Below are 18,806 nucleotides of genomic sequence, written 5' to 3'. Positions count from 1 at the left end.
CGATGCTCCTCCACTAAGGTATCCTGCTCGGCTTTAGTGGATTGGCTAGGGGCTGAGTGCGCCCCTCCCACTTCCGAGCAGGGGTCTCCTCATAAGAGGTGCGGAGGCTTCTGGCTTTTCCGTGCACCCAGGGTTGCCCTGGCTGTCTTTTCTCTCTTTCTCCCTACCTCGGTCTTCTGCCCAGGCCCCCACACCCTCTCATCCCCACCTTCTCCTTTGTGTCCTCGCTGTGGTCAGCCCGGGACCGCCTCGCCTGTCTTCTCTCCTTTCTCCTCTTCCTCTCCTTCCTGGTTTGCCCGGGGCCGCCCCGTCTGACTTCTCTCGGTCCCCCTTCATCCTTCCTCCACTTCTCCCGGGTCCCCCTGCCTCTCTTCTTTCGTCTCCCCTCGCCCCTCCCACACCCCGGGCTGGCTGCGCCGTCTGCGGTCCCGGGCCCCACGCCAGAAGCGCTTCCCCTCCTCCTCCGCCAACCCCACCCCCCCACCCCGGGCGTGAGGGCGTGGCCGGGGCGTGGCGTGTGGCCGGAGCCGGGGCCTGACAAGATGGCGGCTGCGGCGGTGGCGGCGGCGGCGCTGGGGGCGGAGGAACCGGAGCTGAACCTGGAGCTGCTGCCCACCGACCCACTGCTGCTCATCTTCTCCTTCTTGGACTACCGGGACCTAGTCAGGTGAGTGGGGCGGAGGCGGGTGGGGCAGATCCGGGCGCTTCCTCCCCTCCCCCCACCCCTCGGAGCCGCCGCGGCCCAGGCCTCCCGCGGAGCCCCCCGCCTCAGTGACCGCGGGGCCCCGCGGGTGAGAGGGGGGACCCAGGCACAGCGCAGCTCCCCCGGGGTCTGTGCAGCCACAGACGGGGACCCCCCTCGGCCGTCGGGACACCGCGGACACTGCCAGACCGAGGGGGCTCTAGCCTGACGCCCCCATTCTGCAGATGAGGACACTGAGGCTCAAGGTTAGCGAGGCCAGTCCACCCCAGCTCCCTCACTGAGCCCCCGCCGCGGGTCAATGTGGGCGGGAACGCTCCCGAAGAACTGGACACCGCTTGGCCTTGGCACTGCCCCGTCAGCTTCTCGAACTGTAGCAACCCCACTCCCCAAGTCAGCAGCAGCACCCCACTTAGGACCTTGGAGGACAGCCCTGGAGAGGTCACGGACCGACCCCGTTCTCCGGGGAAGGGGGAGGGGGAGCCACGTCCTCCAACTGTGCCCTCCCCAGCAGCGCCCCCTCAGAGGACCCCGTTCCAGTCCTGCCTTGCTGACCTTGGCCTTGATCTCTGGCCACGGCGTCCTGCCATGCGATTCCCAGTTAGACCTCGACACCTTGGTTCTAGAGCCCTCTAGCGAGCTGTGCATACCGTGGAGAGCTCCTCATGGGCTTGGAAACCCACCAGGACCTCCTGAAACTTACCAGCTGAGGTACCGGGCTCAGAGCCTCGTTACCAGATCTGTAATCGACAACTCTGAAGAGCCGGCTGCAGACCTGGCTCAGCCTCCAGGTCCTTTACCCAGGGAGCCAGTTTCCTCATCTGTAAAATGGTCCTATTTGCACCTAGGGGGTGACCCCTACTTCCCTGGGGTTTGGGGTCTGTCGCCAAGCACTCTCTGCTTTCTGTGGGCCAACTACTGACCATGCCAAGAAAGACAAAGCTTACAACATAATGATAATCATCCACAGTCAAAGGGTCAACACTTGTAAATGGCTTTACCGGCCTTAAGTGCCAGCCACCCTTGTTGGGATGGGGACACTCTATGTCCAAGATCCTTGCTAAATAGATTTAATCCTCCTGTCCAACCTGGAGGAGGGTGGGGGACAACCCAAGGCCAGGAGGAGGTGTAAAGCATGGCTTTGCCTTTCCTGGGGGAAGCAGTCACCATGTGGAAGGAGGTCAGGCTGGGGATGGCAATGCCTCCTGGGCCTGGTCTCTGATGCCAGGCCATGGGGAAAGCAGGGAGACTTCAGGCTGGCACCTTACCTACCTTTCTTGACCCCCTCCCCAAGCCATGCCCCTCTCTTAAGCCAGAAGAGTGTTCTTTCCCTGACAAAAGTGTCTAGGATGTGTGCTGAACAAATACAAGGGAAATGAAATGAAGGACTCGCTATGTATTTTATGACACTCAGCCCCAAACCTGAGACCACAAGCCTATTGTTCCAGAGGGCTGTTGAATCATCTTTTTTCCTTACAACTTTTAAATCCAAAACTCCTGGGGAGTGTTTTTTTTTGGGGGGGGGGAGTTTTTTGGCCATATTAACTGTGGAGAACTTTTATGTTTAGAAATTTGTGAATATAAGGAATATTAAAAATCTTGCTGCATTTAAGCATCACTAATATGAAACTTATAGATACCTATGAAGACTTTCTTGAATTTGACCCCTTTCATAGCTGGACTCTTATCAGAGTAATTACTACAGTTAAATAGTAGTGTTCAGGGCTACCCCATTTTTAAGGCAAAATTAGACCAGGATATACAGGTCTCTATATATGTATATATGTATGTAAATATGTTTATATATAATGTATGCACATGTATATGTGTGTATAAATTTGTTTTTAATTTAAGGAAAATATTCCAGGGATATAGCTTCCTGGTATATTCCCTACACACAAAAACCCATAAATGAGGTGTCTCAAAACAGTTTAGCTATAGTAGTAGTGGCCATAGTGGTTGTGTTTTTGTGTGTGTACTCACTGGCTGAGAATCCTAGCAGAGAACTGCATAACAATATTTTGTCCAAACTTTGCCCTAACTGTATTCTTTTACATAAAATGGATGATTATCTCCCTCACAAAGGTAGGAAAGGTTCTTGCTGCCAAGGCAAGTACAAAGGTGTGTGTTTTGTAGACTCTCATGGGGTTTAAATTACATTTGTGGGTTTCAGTTTATTAATATGTGGGGTTCATTCCATTGCTCTCCAGGTAATTAGACTAGCAAATACACCCGCAGCTTGTTCTTAATTCTTTGTTTTCCTGTGGGTAGTTTTACACAACTAATCACAATACTGATTGATATTGCAGTTGCAGTTGTGTTAGCCGAAGATTAAACCAACTCTCCAACCATGATCCCCTTTGGAGAAGACATTGCAAAAAGTATTGGCTTTTATCAGAGTAAGTATGTTGGGCAGATAAATGATGAATCACATAATAAAAAGGCATCAATAGCCAAAAGAACCTCAACCAATTTACAAGTGGTTTGGAGGCAAATATGGCATCCTGTGTTCCTGACTTTGCCTGACAGCAGCCAAGGATCCTAGATTTAGAACTGGAGAGGGGGCTTAAATTGAGTCATGTGGCTATTGAGTATTTTTGAATCAGGATTTGAACCCAGGTCACTTTCTGGTCTCTACTACCTGGCTACAATGACATATTGTTATATGAAAGTATTTTTTGCATGTTAATTCATATATAACCCAGATTGAATAGCCTGCCGGCACTAGGAAGGGAAGGAGGGAGATAAGTTTGATCATAATAATGAGGAAAACTTACATGGAAATTTGTTATTACATGTAATTGGTAAATAAGAATAATTTCCTGACCCAAATACTTTTTGCCTCCTTACCTGTCAATGATGACAATACTATTTTGCATATTGTATTTTCTGCTACATTCTTTCCCATTCTTTGCTGGTTAAAAATGTGAAAGCATTTGGAATCCTTTGTTTTTAAGCTATCAGTATTTAACCTAATATTTATTTAATTAAATATTAGTCATATCATTTAATTGATCATATTCTAGTGAACAAAATACTTTATAGAAGTGAAAGTGGCCCCATAAGGGGTGATATGCCCCTGCTATTTCATAAAATTCTCAAATGTTTATTCTTGTCTGTTTAGGACAGAAAAAACACAGAAGAACAAGAGTTGGAAATCTCTCTTCAAAGAGACTTATATTGATCTAGGAAGATACATTCAACATTATGCTACTCTTAAGAAAGCCTGGGATGATTTGGAAAGATACTTGGGGCAGAGGTGTCCAAGGATGATCGGATCTCTGAAAGGTATTGGGAATGTGTGTTCGTTTTTTTAACTGTTAAAAAGAGGCTAAACTTTCTAAAGTTTTATTTTCATTTATAGTCTTTTACATCCCCTTCCTGATTCTTGCACCATTCTATCCTCATAGTCTACCACCAAGCAGTGATGGTAGAGAGGTGAACTTCAGGAGATTATTACTGGTTTGTAGTACAGCAGTATTCCATTCTCTTCCTGCTTGTTTCCAGCTCTTTGCTATCCCTTCCCTCCCCAAGCACTGCTGCTACAAATATTTTGGTGTATGTGGATCCTTCCTGGATTTGGCCTCTTTGCCATCATAGATGCCCAGTTGTGGGATCCAGGAGAGTTTCATTTGAAGAACAGTTGGATCCCCAGAGTCTGTAAATCCCTGTTAAGTAAATAGGAAGTTGATACTTCTGTGAAAAAACCCCACACTCTACTGCTGTCCTTGGCATCTTGGCATGGCAAAGTATTTTTTCGATTAGGAGACTAGAAAGTAGAAATGCTTGTTAGAATAATAATAATGATGTCTAAAAGGCAGAAAATAAAAGGGAATTATTTATTCTAGTATACAGATGAGGAAAAGTTTGTCACCTGCCCAAGTAAGTACCCAAAGCTGGCAAGTGATGCAGCCAAATCTTCTGAATCCAAGTTCATTTAATTCGTAGTCCTCCACCCCCTCCAGGACACTTCCCTTTTTTTCCCTGTTTGTTTTTAAATTCTTACCTTGGGTCTAAGAATCAGTATTGTATTTTGGTTCTAGGGCAGAAGAGCAGTAAGGGCTGGGTAATGGGGATTGTGACTTGCCCAGGGTCACACAGCTAGGAAGGATCTGAGACCAGATTTAAACCCAGGACCTCCAGGCTCTGGACCTGGCTTTCACTCTCCTGCGCCACCCAGCTTCGCCCCACGCCCGCCTGTAGTGCAGACAGTGCTGCTTCCCGGCATTCCTGGGAGGGAAATGGGGCTTGCGGAGAAGATGGGCCCAGCCCCAGGGCCGGCCTCAGTGGGCCGCTTTACAGTGTTCCTTCCTAGTCAGGGAGAGCCGTCCCGTCCGCACACAGGAGGCTTCCCTTCTCTCCACAGGAAGTACGGACAGAACAGAGGAGCTGGGGGGGGGGGGGAGGCGGGCGCAGCGCCTTCTCATCGGAAGTCTTGTCCGCCGGGCTGTGTGGCCGGCAGTGTCCAGCACTCACTCGCCGTCTCTGGGTCTTCTCTCCTTGCAGACAGCGTGGAGGAGCGGGAGCTGGACGCCGTGGAAGCCCAGATCGGGTGCAAGCTCCCCAATGACTATCGCTGCTCCTTCCGGATCCACAACGGACAGAAGCTGGTGGTTCCTGGGTAAGGCCCTTCTTCTTGTCCCTCTTCTCCCAAGGAAGCCCCCCCTCACGGTGGGCTGGCGGCAGGCCTTAGGCCTCACTTGGGAAGGAGGTTTCAGCTGTCTTTTCTTCTTTAAAGCCTTGCCTTCCATCTTTGTATCATGATGACAAGCAGTCAGGGTTAGGCATTTGGAGTGAAGTGACTTGCCCAGGGTCTCACAGCTAGCTCTTCCCTCCCTGACACCTCCCTGGCTGAGCAGCTGACAGGGAAGGCCAGACCTAGGCACGGAGAGGCCCTGGGGGATCAGGGACAACTTCCTCTCAATTTGGAAAGGAGCCGAGCTGCAGACCTCTCAAACGTGAGCCGTGGGATCTTGGCGCTTCGTGGATCCCGAGGAAGGCAGGCTGGGGCTCTCGCCTGTGATTTCAGCTCCTCAAAACATTCTCTACCACTTAGTCTTGTCTTGAACATGCCCAGCTTGAAACTAGGCCTTGTGTTTATATGGACGTGGGTCAGTTTGGGCAAGTTCTCTGGGAGGCACAGAAGGGGGGACTGTAAGGCCTGCGTCTTCTTGGCTCAATTCCTCACTTTGGGCATTAGTGAATTGGTGAATCAGGCCTCTGGAGTCAGAATCTCCCTCTCTGCAGTGCCGTGCAGGGGTCGCAGGCACTTGTACTGCAGAGATGGGGAGCTCCCAGCAGAGACAGGGCGGCTGTGGGAGCTCTCCTGGCTTCGGCTCCAAAGCAGTGGTTTCAGGCAGACTCTGGAGGTCTTGGAGCCAGCGCCTGGGGTCCCCTCGGCTTCCTGCCGAGCCCGTCGGGCTCTGTAGAGTGCGGGCTTGATGCCAGGAGGACTTGCACTCAGGTCCTTCGGGTCACGCTAGCCAGAGCAGTGCCACCTGCGCGTCAGAGGGGCGACAGAGAGGCCGTGCCGCTCGTCACTGGGGGCGTCCGTGCTTTCCTCTTTGACTGCAGGTTGATGGGCAGCATGGCCCTCTCCAACCATTACCGCTCAGAGGACCTGCTGGACATCGACACGGCCGCCGGAGGATTCCTGCAGAGGCAGGGCCTAAAGCATTGTCTTCCCCTCACTTTCTGCATACACACCGGTTTGAGTCAATATATGGCCCTGGAGAGTGTCGAAGGCCGCAATAAATACGAGATCTTCTATCAGTGTCCGGTAAGTAGGACTTCATATGCCTTTTTAAAAATGTAGTTATAGCAATGGATCTTTTACTGAGGTGGACAGACTAATCTGGGAAGACACACAGCCACAATCCTTGGACTTTCCAGGATTTAATATGTCTTAAACAAATTAGGACAACATAGTCTTTTATTTTTCTTCTAAAAATTGTCCCATTTTGAGACCACAAGAGTGGTCTCCCTCTCCCTCTCTCCCAACCTCGCATTAGAAAGGGCCAACATTTGATACAAATAATATATATGGACTCTTACAATGCATATTTCCTTATCAATTATTTCACTAGAAGTGGATAGCATTTTCCTTAACTTGCTTTATAATTGATTCAACTATTCACATTGCTCAGAAGAGCTTAATTGTTCACAATTACGTTTACATATTGCTGATATTATACACAAGTTCCTTTGGTTCTGCTCATTTCAGTCAGCATTATTTCATGCAAGTATTTCCATATTCTAAAATCAACCTGCTTTTCATTTCTTACAAGACAGTAGATTTCCATCACAATCCTGTACAACTTTTTCAGCCATTCCAAAAATATTTTTCAATGAATAATGAAATTCTTTTTAATGTTAATTCAGAGAAATCAATTCAAAAGGGCAAAAAACTTGTGATAAAACATATTAAATTTGTAAGTAGGAGTCTTGGTGGGCTCCATCTAGAGCAGTGATTCCCAAAGTGGGCGCCACCGCCCCCTGGTGGGTGCTGCAGCGATCCAGGGAGGCGGTGATGGCCACAAGTGCATTTATCTTTCCTATTAATTGCTGGAAAGGGGTAAATAGGCCAAAAAAGTTTGGGAACCACTGATCTAGAGGCTTTTCTAAGCCATAACCTGGTTTGTATTAGGTGCCGAGGGGAAGATTTAGAAAAGCTCTTAAGATCACAAGAAGGAAAACTGAGGATTTTTAGGGATCTGACTTTCATATCTTGGAGAAGGGTTTTAGTTGGAATAATTTTAGGTTAAGATTGTTTAACTGTCTTAATGCTACTGCTGTTGACTTTTTTTTTTCTTTCAGGTTCCTAAACTGCAGGTAATTAAGGTGTTTTAAAGTTGAATATTTCTTTGAGGAAGGTTGTATTTTTGTCTTTGTTTCATAGCTATAATCCTCCCTTGGGGTGACAATTCAAATCTCTTGCCATACAAACATTTCCCTATACTTTCATTTCTGCTTCTAGTATTTCACATTTGTAATTATGTGATCTTAGTTGTGTTTCCTTTTGTCCCCTTCAAGTAGATCTTAGTAGAATCCTTCATTAATAGTTACACATGTGATTTTAACTCTAAAACCCTGTTTACTATGTAAAAAATGAAAATGGAAAAATGAGAGACAGAGGATGGCTTAGTCGCTTGCGTGGCCTTGGCATCCAGGAGAGGTTTGAGTCCTGTGCCTATTCCATATTGGTGGAAGGACTGAACCAGTAACAACCCCTCACTGTTCCAGCAGAGCAGGTATTAATCTGTATGGGAAGAGAGAATTTCCTTACTGGGGATTCCTTACCAGAGACCAGGAGAAAATGTCCTAGCCTTCTGGAACATGTGGCTCCATTTAAACTTGGATATTTAGAAGAGCCATGGTTTCTTGTGGTCAAACCAGTGTTCAGAGCATATTTTGTAACCCCTAAAATTCACCATGAGCCCTGGTTTATCTCTTTTGCCCTATAGCACTCCCCTGAAATAGGAAAGTGAAACATATCATGGGACTGTTGAGAAAACTGAGACCCAAAGAGAAGTGGTTTGTCCAGCATCCCATGGGATCAGTGGCCTAGCTAGGCCTTGATCCTTAGGCTTCAACCCAGGATTCTTCTAACTTTCTGATTGGCTGGCTTTTGTGAAAAAATAAGTACATAAGCCCATATCTAAGGCAGCAGGGGTCTCTGGCCCAAGGAGAAGCGCAGGAGAGGACCCTAACACTGGGGCAATGACAGCCATGCCTCCAGTTTGCTATTTTTTGAGGGGAGGGTTTTAGGAGTGGGCCAGGGGTGGGTGGGTATCACTTGGCTCCAGGAAAGAATGTGTCTGGGTGAAAAGCCTTTTAGAAACAAGTGGAATTTGATTTTTTTCAAAAATAATGTACCTTTTCTAATCTAGGACCAGATGGCTCGGAACCCGTCGGCAATTGATATGTTTATAACAGGTAGGAAAAACATTTTTATTTTTAATTCCTCACTTCACACCCAAAAAGGCATTAGGAAAGAACTGTTTGTACCTAGTTCCTAGTGAAATGTCACTTGACTGATGGTAGTGAACTCTTTCAGGAAAGTAAGTACTTGGTCTGAACGACAAGAGGTAGAATTATGGCCGATATATATATTCTGTTTGCCACATGAAGGTTGGTTTTCTTCCACATGTTCCTTTATGGACCTTTGGAATGGCAGCTGCTGCGGGCACAGGTTTCAGGGATACACCTCAGTCGCTGGAGGGCAGCAGACACCATGGCCAGTCAGCCCGGCTCGGAGGGGAGCGCCCTTCTCAGCTTGTCTGGTGTTCTTTTCTTGCTTAGCTTCTGTTAAAAAAAGGAGTTGTCTCTTCATTCTCCTGGCTGCTTTTCATTTCATTTTTTTCAGTGATGTGTAGAAACCATTTTTGACAATTGTTGTCTGCCATTTTGTGACTCAGATTCTCTCCCCTCCCTTAGGCGGTAAATATCTGACATGGGTTAAACCAGAGTTGTCAGGCAGTACAGATTTCCATCTTATGCCATGGAAGAAGACACCCATCACCCAACCAAGGAAAACCCGATCACGAGTCCCTCCCGGCTATCTCGGAACCTTGTTTTGTTGTTAATAGCTTAGTGTCACCACTGGTCATGGTACACACACGTATGTAGAGACACACAGCGGGCTCCCGGTGGTGCTGCTCCCTTCGCTGGCCGTCCTGCCACGTCCCGCTGGATGGGCGCTCTTGGCACTGGCAGAGGAGATGGGATGGCAGCTTAGCCCTCCTGATCCTCCAGGTTGTTGCTGAGCTCCTCCGGCAGGGGCGGCCTCGCTTTTCTTGGCTCTTGGCCCGGCCCGGTGTGGCCCATGGTGGGTGCTCAGGCAGTGGCGTGGCCCGTTCGTGGGCTCAGGCCCCTGATGGCCCTCCGCTTGCTGGAGAGGGGCTTTACGGAGCAGAAGCCCCCCCGCCCCCCCGGAGCAGGAGCCCCCATTGCTGTCTGAAAAGGAAGGACTCATTTTCCAAGTCAGTACGGGTTTGTCTCCTGGCACTGAGCTCCTGCAGATGTCAGGAGGAAGGAGCCGCTCCCACAGTGCCCTCCGCAGCGTCCATGGCCAGAGAAGGGGGCAGCGCCAGCCCGCGGGGGGGCAGCGGGTCCTTACGCTCCCTCAAAGAAAGAAACTTGGCTGAGCCTCTGAGAAGCCAAACGAAGACACAAAGGGCCCAGCGTGCCCCATGGAATGGGCCGACTTCCTTTGGCTCCTCAGGGCTTTCTCCGGGGGAGGGGAGGCCCAGAAGGGAATATTAAAAACCAATATTTTAAACTTTAAATTTTAAACTAGGAGAGCCTCTCCTAGAACTCATGGATTTAGAGCCGGCAGGGTTTCCCCCGTCCCCCAAGGTAGGAAGGCCCATGCTGGACTTTCACAAGGAATGCTCCTCGCAGGTCTCCAGTTGTGTAGCCATCAGAGCCCCCAAGCGAGTGTGGGCCACAGTCTTGCTCCCTCCCCAGGGAGGGGCTGCCCCCAAGCCCCCCAGACATCCCAACAAGGCTGCATGTAGATAGAGTCTATATGGCAGGCATAGACCATGCATATGAGGGGAGAGGGCCCATGTACGACGATGGAGCGATCGGAGGGGCCTCGTGGTTGCCTGGGTATCCAGACCTTCCTCCGATGTTCTCTATCCCCCACCCCACACTGCAGCTGAGCTCTTATTTCCCTCCTCGAGGACTCTGCTGGCACTGGCACCCCCAGCCAGAGGAATGCTCGCTGAGCCCTGGCACACAGTGCCCCAAGGAGAGAGGAGGCCCAAAGGAGGACTGAAGCCAGGCACAGTGATCCGCAGGCTGAGCTGCTTTGGTGAAGCCTTTGTCTTTGCTCTTCTCCTAGGTGCTTCCTATTCTGAATGGTTTACCTCTTACGTGCACAACGTTGTCACAGGGGGTTACCCCATCATCCGAGACCAGATCTTCAGGTATCCCCATGCTCTGGTTCTTTCCCCTGGCTCCCAGGGTGCTGGCCCAACAGGCGACACAAGTGAAGGCTTTGTTTGAATCTTGTGGAAATCAGCACTATTACTTAGTTTGGAGGGGAATGTGTGTGTGTGTGTGTGTGTGTGTGTGTGTGTGTATGTACATATAGTCCATATGATTTTAGTAGTTTATCTTTTCTAACACCAGCCTATTTCTAAATTCTGGAATCCTGTTAACTCTACCATCTTTTACAGTAGAAGGTAAATGACTGAATTCCAGATCTGCTGGACAAAGATGAAAGAAATGGGCTTTGCCTGCTAAATGCCTTTCAGTAACTCTGGAGGGAAAAAATGTCCCTGTGATGAAATTGATTTTTAACTTTGATCATGCAGTTGTGGTTCAGCATGCAATGCTTCCTTCCATACACTACCTTTCTTTGTTATTTTTTAATCTCAGAGGACTGCCATCAGTTCAGAAAGAAGCCTTTTCCTTGTTTGTTACAGGTATGTTCATGATAAGGGGTGTGTGGCAACAACTGGAGACATCACAGTGTCAGTGTCTACATCCTTCCTGCCAGAGCTCAGTTCTGTCCATCCACCTCACTATTTCTTTACTTACCGAATCAGGTGAGCATGAGGGCCAGTTCAGGTTGGTTCACTTTATATTATCATTTTTAAACATTGTATAATAAACTCTTGTGATTTTTTTTAATAACATGTAGTAGAACTATCTGTTAAGATTTTTCTCTTTTGTGCTCATATGGTATATTTTTTTTAAAAGAATCTTTTAGAATCACAAAATCAGTCCATGAATCTTTTCAAGTTGTCAAATATATGTTCTTGGGATGTACTTTTTCCTGAATGTGTTAGATAGTGGTAGAAGCTTAAGTATATCTATAAAAGAGATCTCCAGATATGCACACCCTTATAGATGATTGAATATGTCCCTTAGGAGATGGATACTAATACTGCATTTTATGTAGCAGCAGTTTAAAAAATGTTGGTTGGATGAATTTTCTTATCTATGATCAGGCAGGTACCCCAAAAAATTTGCTGCAGGGTGTTCGCAAAGGGCTTTACCTTTACCTGTCTTGGATTGTCAATGTCTTGGTTCCAGTTCAGAGTTTACATTCTAGACCTGTTTTTATGCAATGACTTTTGATGACTTTTTAAAGGTTGGGGGGGGGGCAGTTCCAGGTGAGACCCTTCCTCTTCTAGCTCAATTTCACTCTGGCTAATGGGCCTTGGAGCCCACCAAGGCTGAGTGACTTTACTGGGGTCATACAACCAGCATGAATGGAGGGACCCCTGAAGCCCAGGGCTACTCCTCTGCCCTGTCTGCTCTTATATTTCTAATTATCATCACTGTTTGGTAACTAAACAAGGGCCAAGGGGCAGTGTGGGGTATCAGGCCTTGGGGGGTGGGCCTCATTCTAACACCCTGGGCATGTATCCCTTCTCAGGGCCTGAGCAACTCCATTGTAGTGTGGAATGACAGGCAAGTCAGTCCCAACTGAGAAGAGTGGTGCCCTCGCTGCCCACATAGGTCACTGGGGGCCAGCACAGCCCCTCTGGACATGTCGGGGTTGGAAATGCTTTTTTAAAAGGGGCTATTTCAGGCACTGATAGAGCCAGGCCTAGAGAAGGAAGATCTCGGGTTCAAATCTGACCTGAGAGACCTGAGACTTCCTGGCTATATGACTGGGGTAAGTCACTTCATCCCAGTTGCTCTGAGCCCTTATTGCTTTTCTGCCTTGGAATGATCTGCAGGATTGGTTCTCAGGTACAAGGAAGGGTTTTAAAGAAGTAAAAAATAAATTAAAAGAGTTGTATTAGGCATGTCAGACCCCTGCTGCCAATCTCCAGTGTTTCGGTGGCTCTGACGTGTCCTCCATACGGGTTTCAGAGATCCCCTTCATCTTGTCAGAAGTGGCAGGAGCAGATGAGTTGGGTTAAGATTATACTCCAAATACCCTGTTCATTAAAGGTCTGGATCCAGTTCCTTATAAAGAGAAATTAAATGCCCGCTTCCCCCATTTTTTCTAGGATTGAGATGTCTAAGGATGCTCTCCCAGAGAAGACTTGTCAGTTAGACAGCAGATACTGGAGAATCACCAATGCCAAGGGTGAAATCGAAGAAGTCCAGGGCCCTGGTGTGGTGGGTACGTACCAGAGCTGGGGTTCAGGGGCCCTGTTGTGATCTTTGGAAAGGTTATGGATGAGTTTCCTAATAACTTCAATCCTGAAAATCATCCCCTATTCCAGGTGTGGAGTGATTCAGGTTGTGGCTTATCTGTGATTCCTGTTTCTCTTGGCTTCTTTGGGCTGTGACATATAGCATGGGGCTGGGGAAACTAAGATTCCTTTCCTTTGGATCTGTTCTGATAATTTTCATGGTAAAGAAGAATCCAAATGAACCAGTAACTAGATTTTATTTGCCACCTTCAAGTCTTTCCAGTCCTGCTTACTTACCATCAATTGCTTTTTTTGGTATGGGTTTAGTTTTCAGGATGAGGATTTACTTAATTATACTGGTACCCTTTTACTGCCAAGGGTCCTTAATCACCTCTTAAAGCAATATATTTATATAATTTTGTCTTGCACAAAGTAGGATAAAGCTAAGGCTCTCAATTAACAGGACTAGAATAGTTATGGTCTCTGAGCTGATTTTCCCTAGACTTCAAGGATATTCACACCTGTGGAACATTGAAGGGACTCTCATTCCTAATGACCTTTTGTACCTTGGGCTATATTGTTAAACTCCCTTTGTCAAAGCTGGGGCCCTGTGTAAATTACTAGTGACTTTTAAAAATTTTCATCTTTTTTCATAGTGGCCTCCTGGAATAGGGGACCGGGAGGTGGCTTAGGAGCCAACAAGACAACCCAAGTTCTAGTTCTGTGCCCAGACTTAGCTCTAAGGCTGCCACAACACAGGACAGAGGCTAGCCACCTTTAGTGGAGGGGGTCCGAGGAATTTCTCAGGAGCTTCCTGAATCGACCAGTGAAATCACAGATCTGGGCCCTCTCTTTTGCCTTCTGTCCGAAAGGATGAGAAAGTGTTTCTAATTTTATTCATGAACCGTCTTTCTTGGCAGGAGAATTTCCCATCCTCAGCCCGGGCCGGGTATATGAATATACCAGCTGTACCACCTTCTCCACCACATCAGGATACATGGAAGGACATTATACCTTTCACCTTCTTTACTACAAGGACAGGATATTCAACGTGGCCATTCCCAGGTTTCATATGGTGTGTCCCACATTCAAGGTCTCCACCACCCCAAGGGTAAGCACACCAAGCACTTGAGCCACTTGTCTTTCTCAGGATATAGACCAGAAAGCCATACCCCCCTGGTTAGAAACAAAACAAAAATAATCTGATGCTGACAACCAGCCATTGGGAAGGGTGGCGCTCTAGGCCTTCTCAACCACTGCTCCTCAGGCCAAGGTAGTCTGTGGAGTCCTCTGAGGCAGAGAAGCTCACAGCTTCCTCCTCCACCCCATTTTTGGGAGCCCTTGGGAGGCTGGGAGGGAGGCAGGGCCGGGCTACCATCTTTATTCTGATAGGTCCAGGTGCCATTCCCAAAGCTACCAGCAGAGGCCGCCCTGCCTAAAGCTTTACTTTCGACCCCCTCCTAACCAAGGGATACTAGATGGAGACCAGAGGGCCTGGTTCATCTAATCCAAACCCTCCTTTTAAAGGCGAAGAGACCAAAGCTAATGGAGTGACCTAGCCCTCTTACCCTCCGGAGTTCTCCTGCTAGAGCTGGCGCCCCCCGCCCATGGGCCAGATCATCTGCCGTCCTGGAAAGCCTGTGCTGGCCCCCATGGTTGGGGAAGCCTTGGAGTGATGATGGCTCGCTCTCCCTGCTCTCTGACATGTTCTCTTAGGACCAAATTGTTCCCTTTGTCCCTTAGCCTGTGAGGATCACAAGGCACTGCCCATAGGGCCGTGTCGGGATTGTTAGGGCCGCCCTGTAGGGTCATATGTTGGATAAATAAAAGTCTGCTGCCATCAATCGGGAAGGTGTCCTACTCAATGGTGTCGTTCTGTTCCAAGGAAACACACAATGAGTGTGCCGTGATCGAGGAAGATGAGGAGTCCACGGATTCTGAGAACTTTGAGGACCAGCCCCGGCTCCTGGACTTCTCTCCTCCCACGGGCCACTGTCCTCGGCACACCTGAGCGCCCAGGCTCTTCTGGAGAGTGTAAATACGGGCTGTTCCGGCACGTCTCCGGGCAGCGGACAGAGCAGCCAAGCTCTGGGGTCCACCAGACACTTTATCTTAGCAGTTGGTTTGGGTTGTTTGTGTTTTCTGTATGACGGAGGGGAAGGGAGGGAGGGAGGAAGGGAAGGCCAGGCCTCTTTCCTTTCCTTTTCCTCATGTCAGATAGGAAATTGTCCTCCAGCTGAGGAACTGATAGTCCTGCCTTGTTGAAAGCATTTTGTCCTTGTAATATTTACAGAAGCTGGCTGTGTGTGGGGTGGGGGGTGGCGGATGGCAGGGAGGGTGGCTTTCTACAACCATTGCTGCTAATGGAGCAGCAGTCAGGATAGGGGAGACTCTCGGCTTGAGCAGCCTACCAGCTTCCTTCAGTCCTTGGGTTATCCTTTCCTGCCATTATGAGTCATCTATGGAGGAACTGAACTACTTGCAAGTAGGCCTTGGGAGCCAGGGAATCCATCAGAAAGCACCCTGTCCATCCATTTTATACCCACTGGAGACACCTGGGACCTCTCATGGTTGACGTCAGTGACCTGGCAACTCAAAATGGTCTTTTTTCTCTTTGAAGACAATCCATCCTTGAATTTATTTTAGATTAAAAAAACCTTTTAACATAGCAGTAATTTTGAAATGTGGTATATTAAAGCACATGCCATGTTGATTACTACTAACTGGAGTAGTCTTGGCAATGACTTACACGGCATATGCATTTGTAAATACAATTTCTGATTTTTTTCTGCTTTATACGCTTTGTCTTAACTTTGTGATAAGTGACATGAATTTTATGTTAAGACTAAATTTGTTTTCCTGATGGGTTTTTGTAATGATCAGATTCTGAATTTGGAATGAAATCTTCCAGGTATTTAAAATCACATATTTAAAAGTAACTCCGTTTTTTATCTCATCTTTTTATACCACATGTAAACCTTTATTCTTGATCTCTAAATGGATGCTAATGAGCATTTGCCTTGCTTTTTTAAAGCAGAGGTTGGTCAACATTGCTGATGGAATCCAGCAGACCCTATTCCGCATTATTTTGGGTTGGGACCATTTGGTGGTATGTGTTGTAGTGCTCAAACACACACTTTGTTAGGCTGCACAAAAGGGCCTCCATTGAGGCCTGGGTGGCATCTTCCCAGGCAGATCCAGCTTCTTTGCCCCAGCTTCTTTGCCCCGTTAGTGTTAGAACCGAGTGCTTCTCCTTTCCTCTTTTGCTTTGCTGTGTTTGGGGATGTGGTTTGGGGCCCCAAGGTTTGAAGACCTTGTCCCCCAAGACAGTTGTGGATCAAATAGGGTTGTTGCTCTCAGCCTCTGTGAGCAAACCTTAAGAAGCATCCTCTAAACTTCTGGCTGCTGTGGCACGGCTCAGGACTCCAGGTGGCAGCACGACATTGCTCTTCCCTGAGCTTTGGGGGCTTCTCACCACCGCTCAGAGCCACTTCCATAGACCCTGAGCGAATGACATCATGAGCCAGACTCAGGCTGGAGCAGCCAAACTCACAAATGGGGAAATCAGCCAGGACTGCTCCCCACCAGGAAGAGGAGTCTCTGGAAGCCGCTAAGCTCCTTCATTGTAATTGCCTCTCTAGGATCTAGGAGGGAGCTGTGTGACCTTGGCCAAGTCCCTTCTCTGCTGCTTCGGTTTCCTCTGCACAATCTCTTCACCCTCCCCCTCCCAGGAGCTCTGTAATGTCACCTTGGCCGGCCAGCAGTAAGTCTGGCGTACCTTTCCCCGAGGTGTGTGTAGCCCCTCGACATCTAAAACACCAGCTTCTGTCCTGAAAGAACATGCCATTCTCCTAAACAGACTTGGTCACAAGTTTCCCCCTGGTGCAGGCTAATAAATCTTCATCCTCTAACCCATTGCTCCTCTGGTTTTGCCCTAGTGGGCCAAAGGGAACGAATGAATCCTTTCTGCTGTGTAGGAAGCACCTCTCACAGAGCTGAGCTGTGGAACATTAGTGGATGATTCGAGCCCCCCAGACTGCTGTCATTGGAGCCCTTCCCAACCCAGAATCCGGGTCCTGCTAAATATCACCTCCCAAGACAACATTCTAACCCTTGCACGAAATGGCCTCTGCTCTTCCTGGTCCCAGCCAAGCGACTCCAGGCTCGCAGTGTCCTGGTAAACTAGTCAAGCCTAGTCATGATGTGGAGAGGTCTGCAGTGCCTCAATTTCCTCATATGGAAGATGCCCAAAAATGACCGTGACCTTCAGGTGCCTTTGAATGTCACAACCAGTGTAATACAGATAGCCACTAAGTTCTCTTCCAGTCTAAGCCTGGTGAGGTGGGCTGTCAGAGGCAGAGATGCCCCAAAAGCATTACGGGCTCCTGAGGCCCTTGTAGGGAGCAAGTGCTGGGTTTGGAACTGGGCACCGGCCTGTCTCCCTTCCCCCTGCTCTGGGTGAATCCCTCTGGGCTGTAAAATGCTCCAGCTGGGCTCATTTCTTTGGGTGGCCCATGCCAGGCTGTCCACCCTTAAAGGGCCCACATGCCAGCCCTGGGGCCATCTTTCCTCCAGTGGTGAGACAAGTCAGGCCCTGGGGGGGAGGTGAGCCTGTTGGTTAACCCTCAGCCTGGTTAACCTTGGGGTCCTCCAATCCAGCTCTAGAGACTATTCATTTAGATTGCTTTTTGGCTACAGCAATTCACAGAAAGATATTTTAATGAAAATTAAGTTATGGGTATTCCTGTGAATCCCATAACTTAATTTTCATTAAAATATCTTTCTGTGAATTGTATTCCTGTGAATCACATAGCAATGAAATCTGGAATAGATCCATAGAGGTGCATGGTCAATAAATAGATACACGCCAATAGAGGCAGCCACAGTAGGCTGTGGGAAAAAAACACTCCTGCTGAGAATGGAATACATTATTTTTGGTAGGTTTTTTGTTTTTAAAACCCTTACCTTCTGTCTTAGAATCATTACTGTGTATTTGTTCAGAGGCAGAAGAGCTGTAAGGGCTGGGCAATGGGGGTCACACAGGAAGAGTCTAGGTCTGATTGGAACCCAGGACCTCTCATCTCTAGGCCTGGCTCTCCATCCACTGGGCTACTCAGCTGCCTCCTCAAAATTCCCTTCCTGATCAGCGGTATGAACGTGAAGAGGAGGTTTAGGGTCAAGAAATAGCCCCGGGGCTGGTAGTCCAAGGGGTGGGTCAGGGTTTGCATATTTATTGAATAGAACTCCCCAAGGGTGCTTTGGGTCGCACAGAGCTTGGCCAGGCGGCTTTTGAAAAACATTCTGCGGACAACAGGTAGCACCCCCCCCCCCCCCCCCCCCCCCGCTCCCGTGGAGGACCACAAGTGGCCAAGCAGGTGCTTCTTGCGGATCGGGAAAGGGACGTCCTGGCTGGGAGGAGGCTGACCTCTCTCCGAGCCGCCTCCGGGATTACGGACGTGTCTCCACGTCTGTTTGTAGAAGCTTGAAAGAGCTGGATTAAGCTTTAAGTGGAGGCTGGGCGGCAGCCAGCCGCCTGCTCGGTTCTGTGATGCCCTGAGGGCTGGCTACGGGTTGGGAGATTTGGATCGTCTTGGATTTCAGGGGTACCAAATTCCCAATAGTCTGACGAGGCGATGACAGCCCCGAAATATCGGCGTTGGTATTCTGCAGGCCCGACCGCCTTCGGGTGGGATGCTGGGAAAAGGCTCAGCCCTGGAGCCCACCCCCGCCCCCGCCCCCGCCGGGGCACGCTGCCGAGGCAGGGCCAAGTTCGTCCCGGCCAGCTCCAACCTGCTGCAGCAGCCCCGCCCTCACAGCCCAGCTGCTCGGGCCTCGGCTAGACCACGAACGCTCGCCCGGCTGCGCCTAGGTGCCCGCAGCATTCCTTGCCCCGACCGAGCGGGGTGGGGGGTGAGGGATTTTATCCCCAAAGGGTTTGGGGAACCCTGAGGAGTCGGGTGAGGAGGAGCTTGGTTGTAGGGAGTGGCGCAGGCTCGGGGCGG

The 18,806-nt window shown here is 49.0% G+C and overlaps 1 protein-coding gene across 1 annotated transcript; it reads left to right on the top strand.

Annotated features, from left to right (window-relative positions):
* The first annotated feature begins 542 nt into the window (after window positions 1–542).
* FBXO3 (F-box protein 3) lies at window positions 543–15,743 on the top strand. The gene is made up of 12 exons (XM_044681846.1): window positions 543–667; window positions 3,010–3,099; window positions 3,825–3,988; window positions 5,207–5,321; window positions 6,275–6,479; window positions 7,517–7,531; window positions 8,590–8,635; window positions 10,548–10,632; window positions 11,134–11,256; window positions 12,676–12,791; window positions 13,725–13,915; window positions 14,690–15,743. Exons 1-12 carry the CDS (start codon window positions 543–545, stop codon window positions 14,813–14,815), a joined length of 1,401 nt encoding a protein of 466 aa, XP_044537781.1. The 3' UTR covers window positions 14,816–15,743.
* The last annotated feature ends 3,063 nt before the right edge of the window (window positions 15,744–18,806 follow it).

Source organism: Gracilinanus agilis, chromosome 6 (genome assembly GCF_016433145.1).
Source record: "Gracilinanus agilis isolate LMUSP501 chromosome 6, AgileGrace, whole genome shotgun sequence".
NCBI classification, from domain to species: Eukaryota; Metazoa; Chordata; class Mammalia; order Didelphimorphia; family Didelphidae; genus Gracilinanus; species Gracilinanus agilis.
Note: the sequence above shows the minus strand (reverse complement) of the source record. Positions and strands in the feature narration are given on the sequence as shown.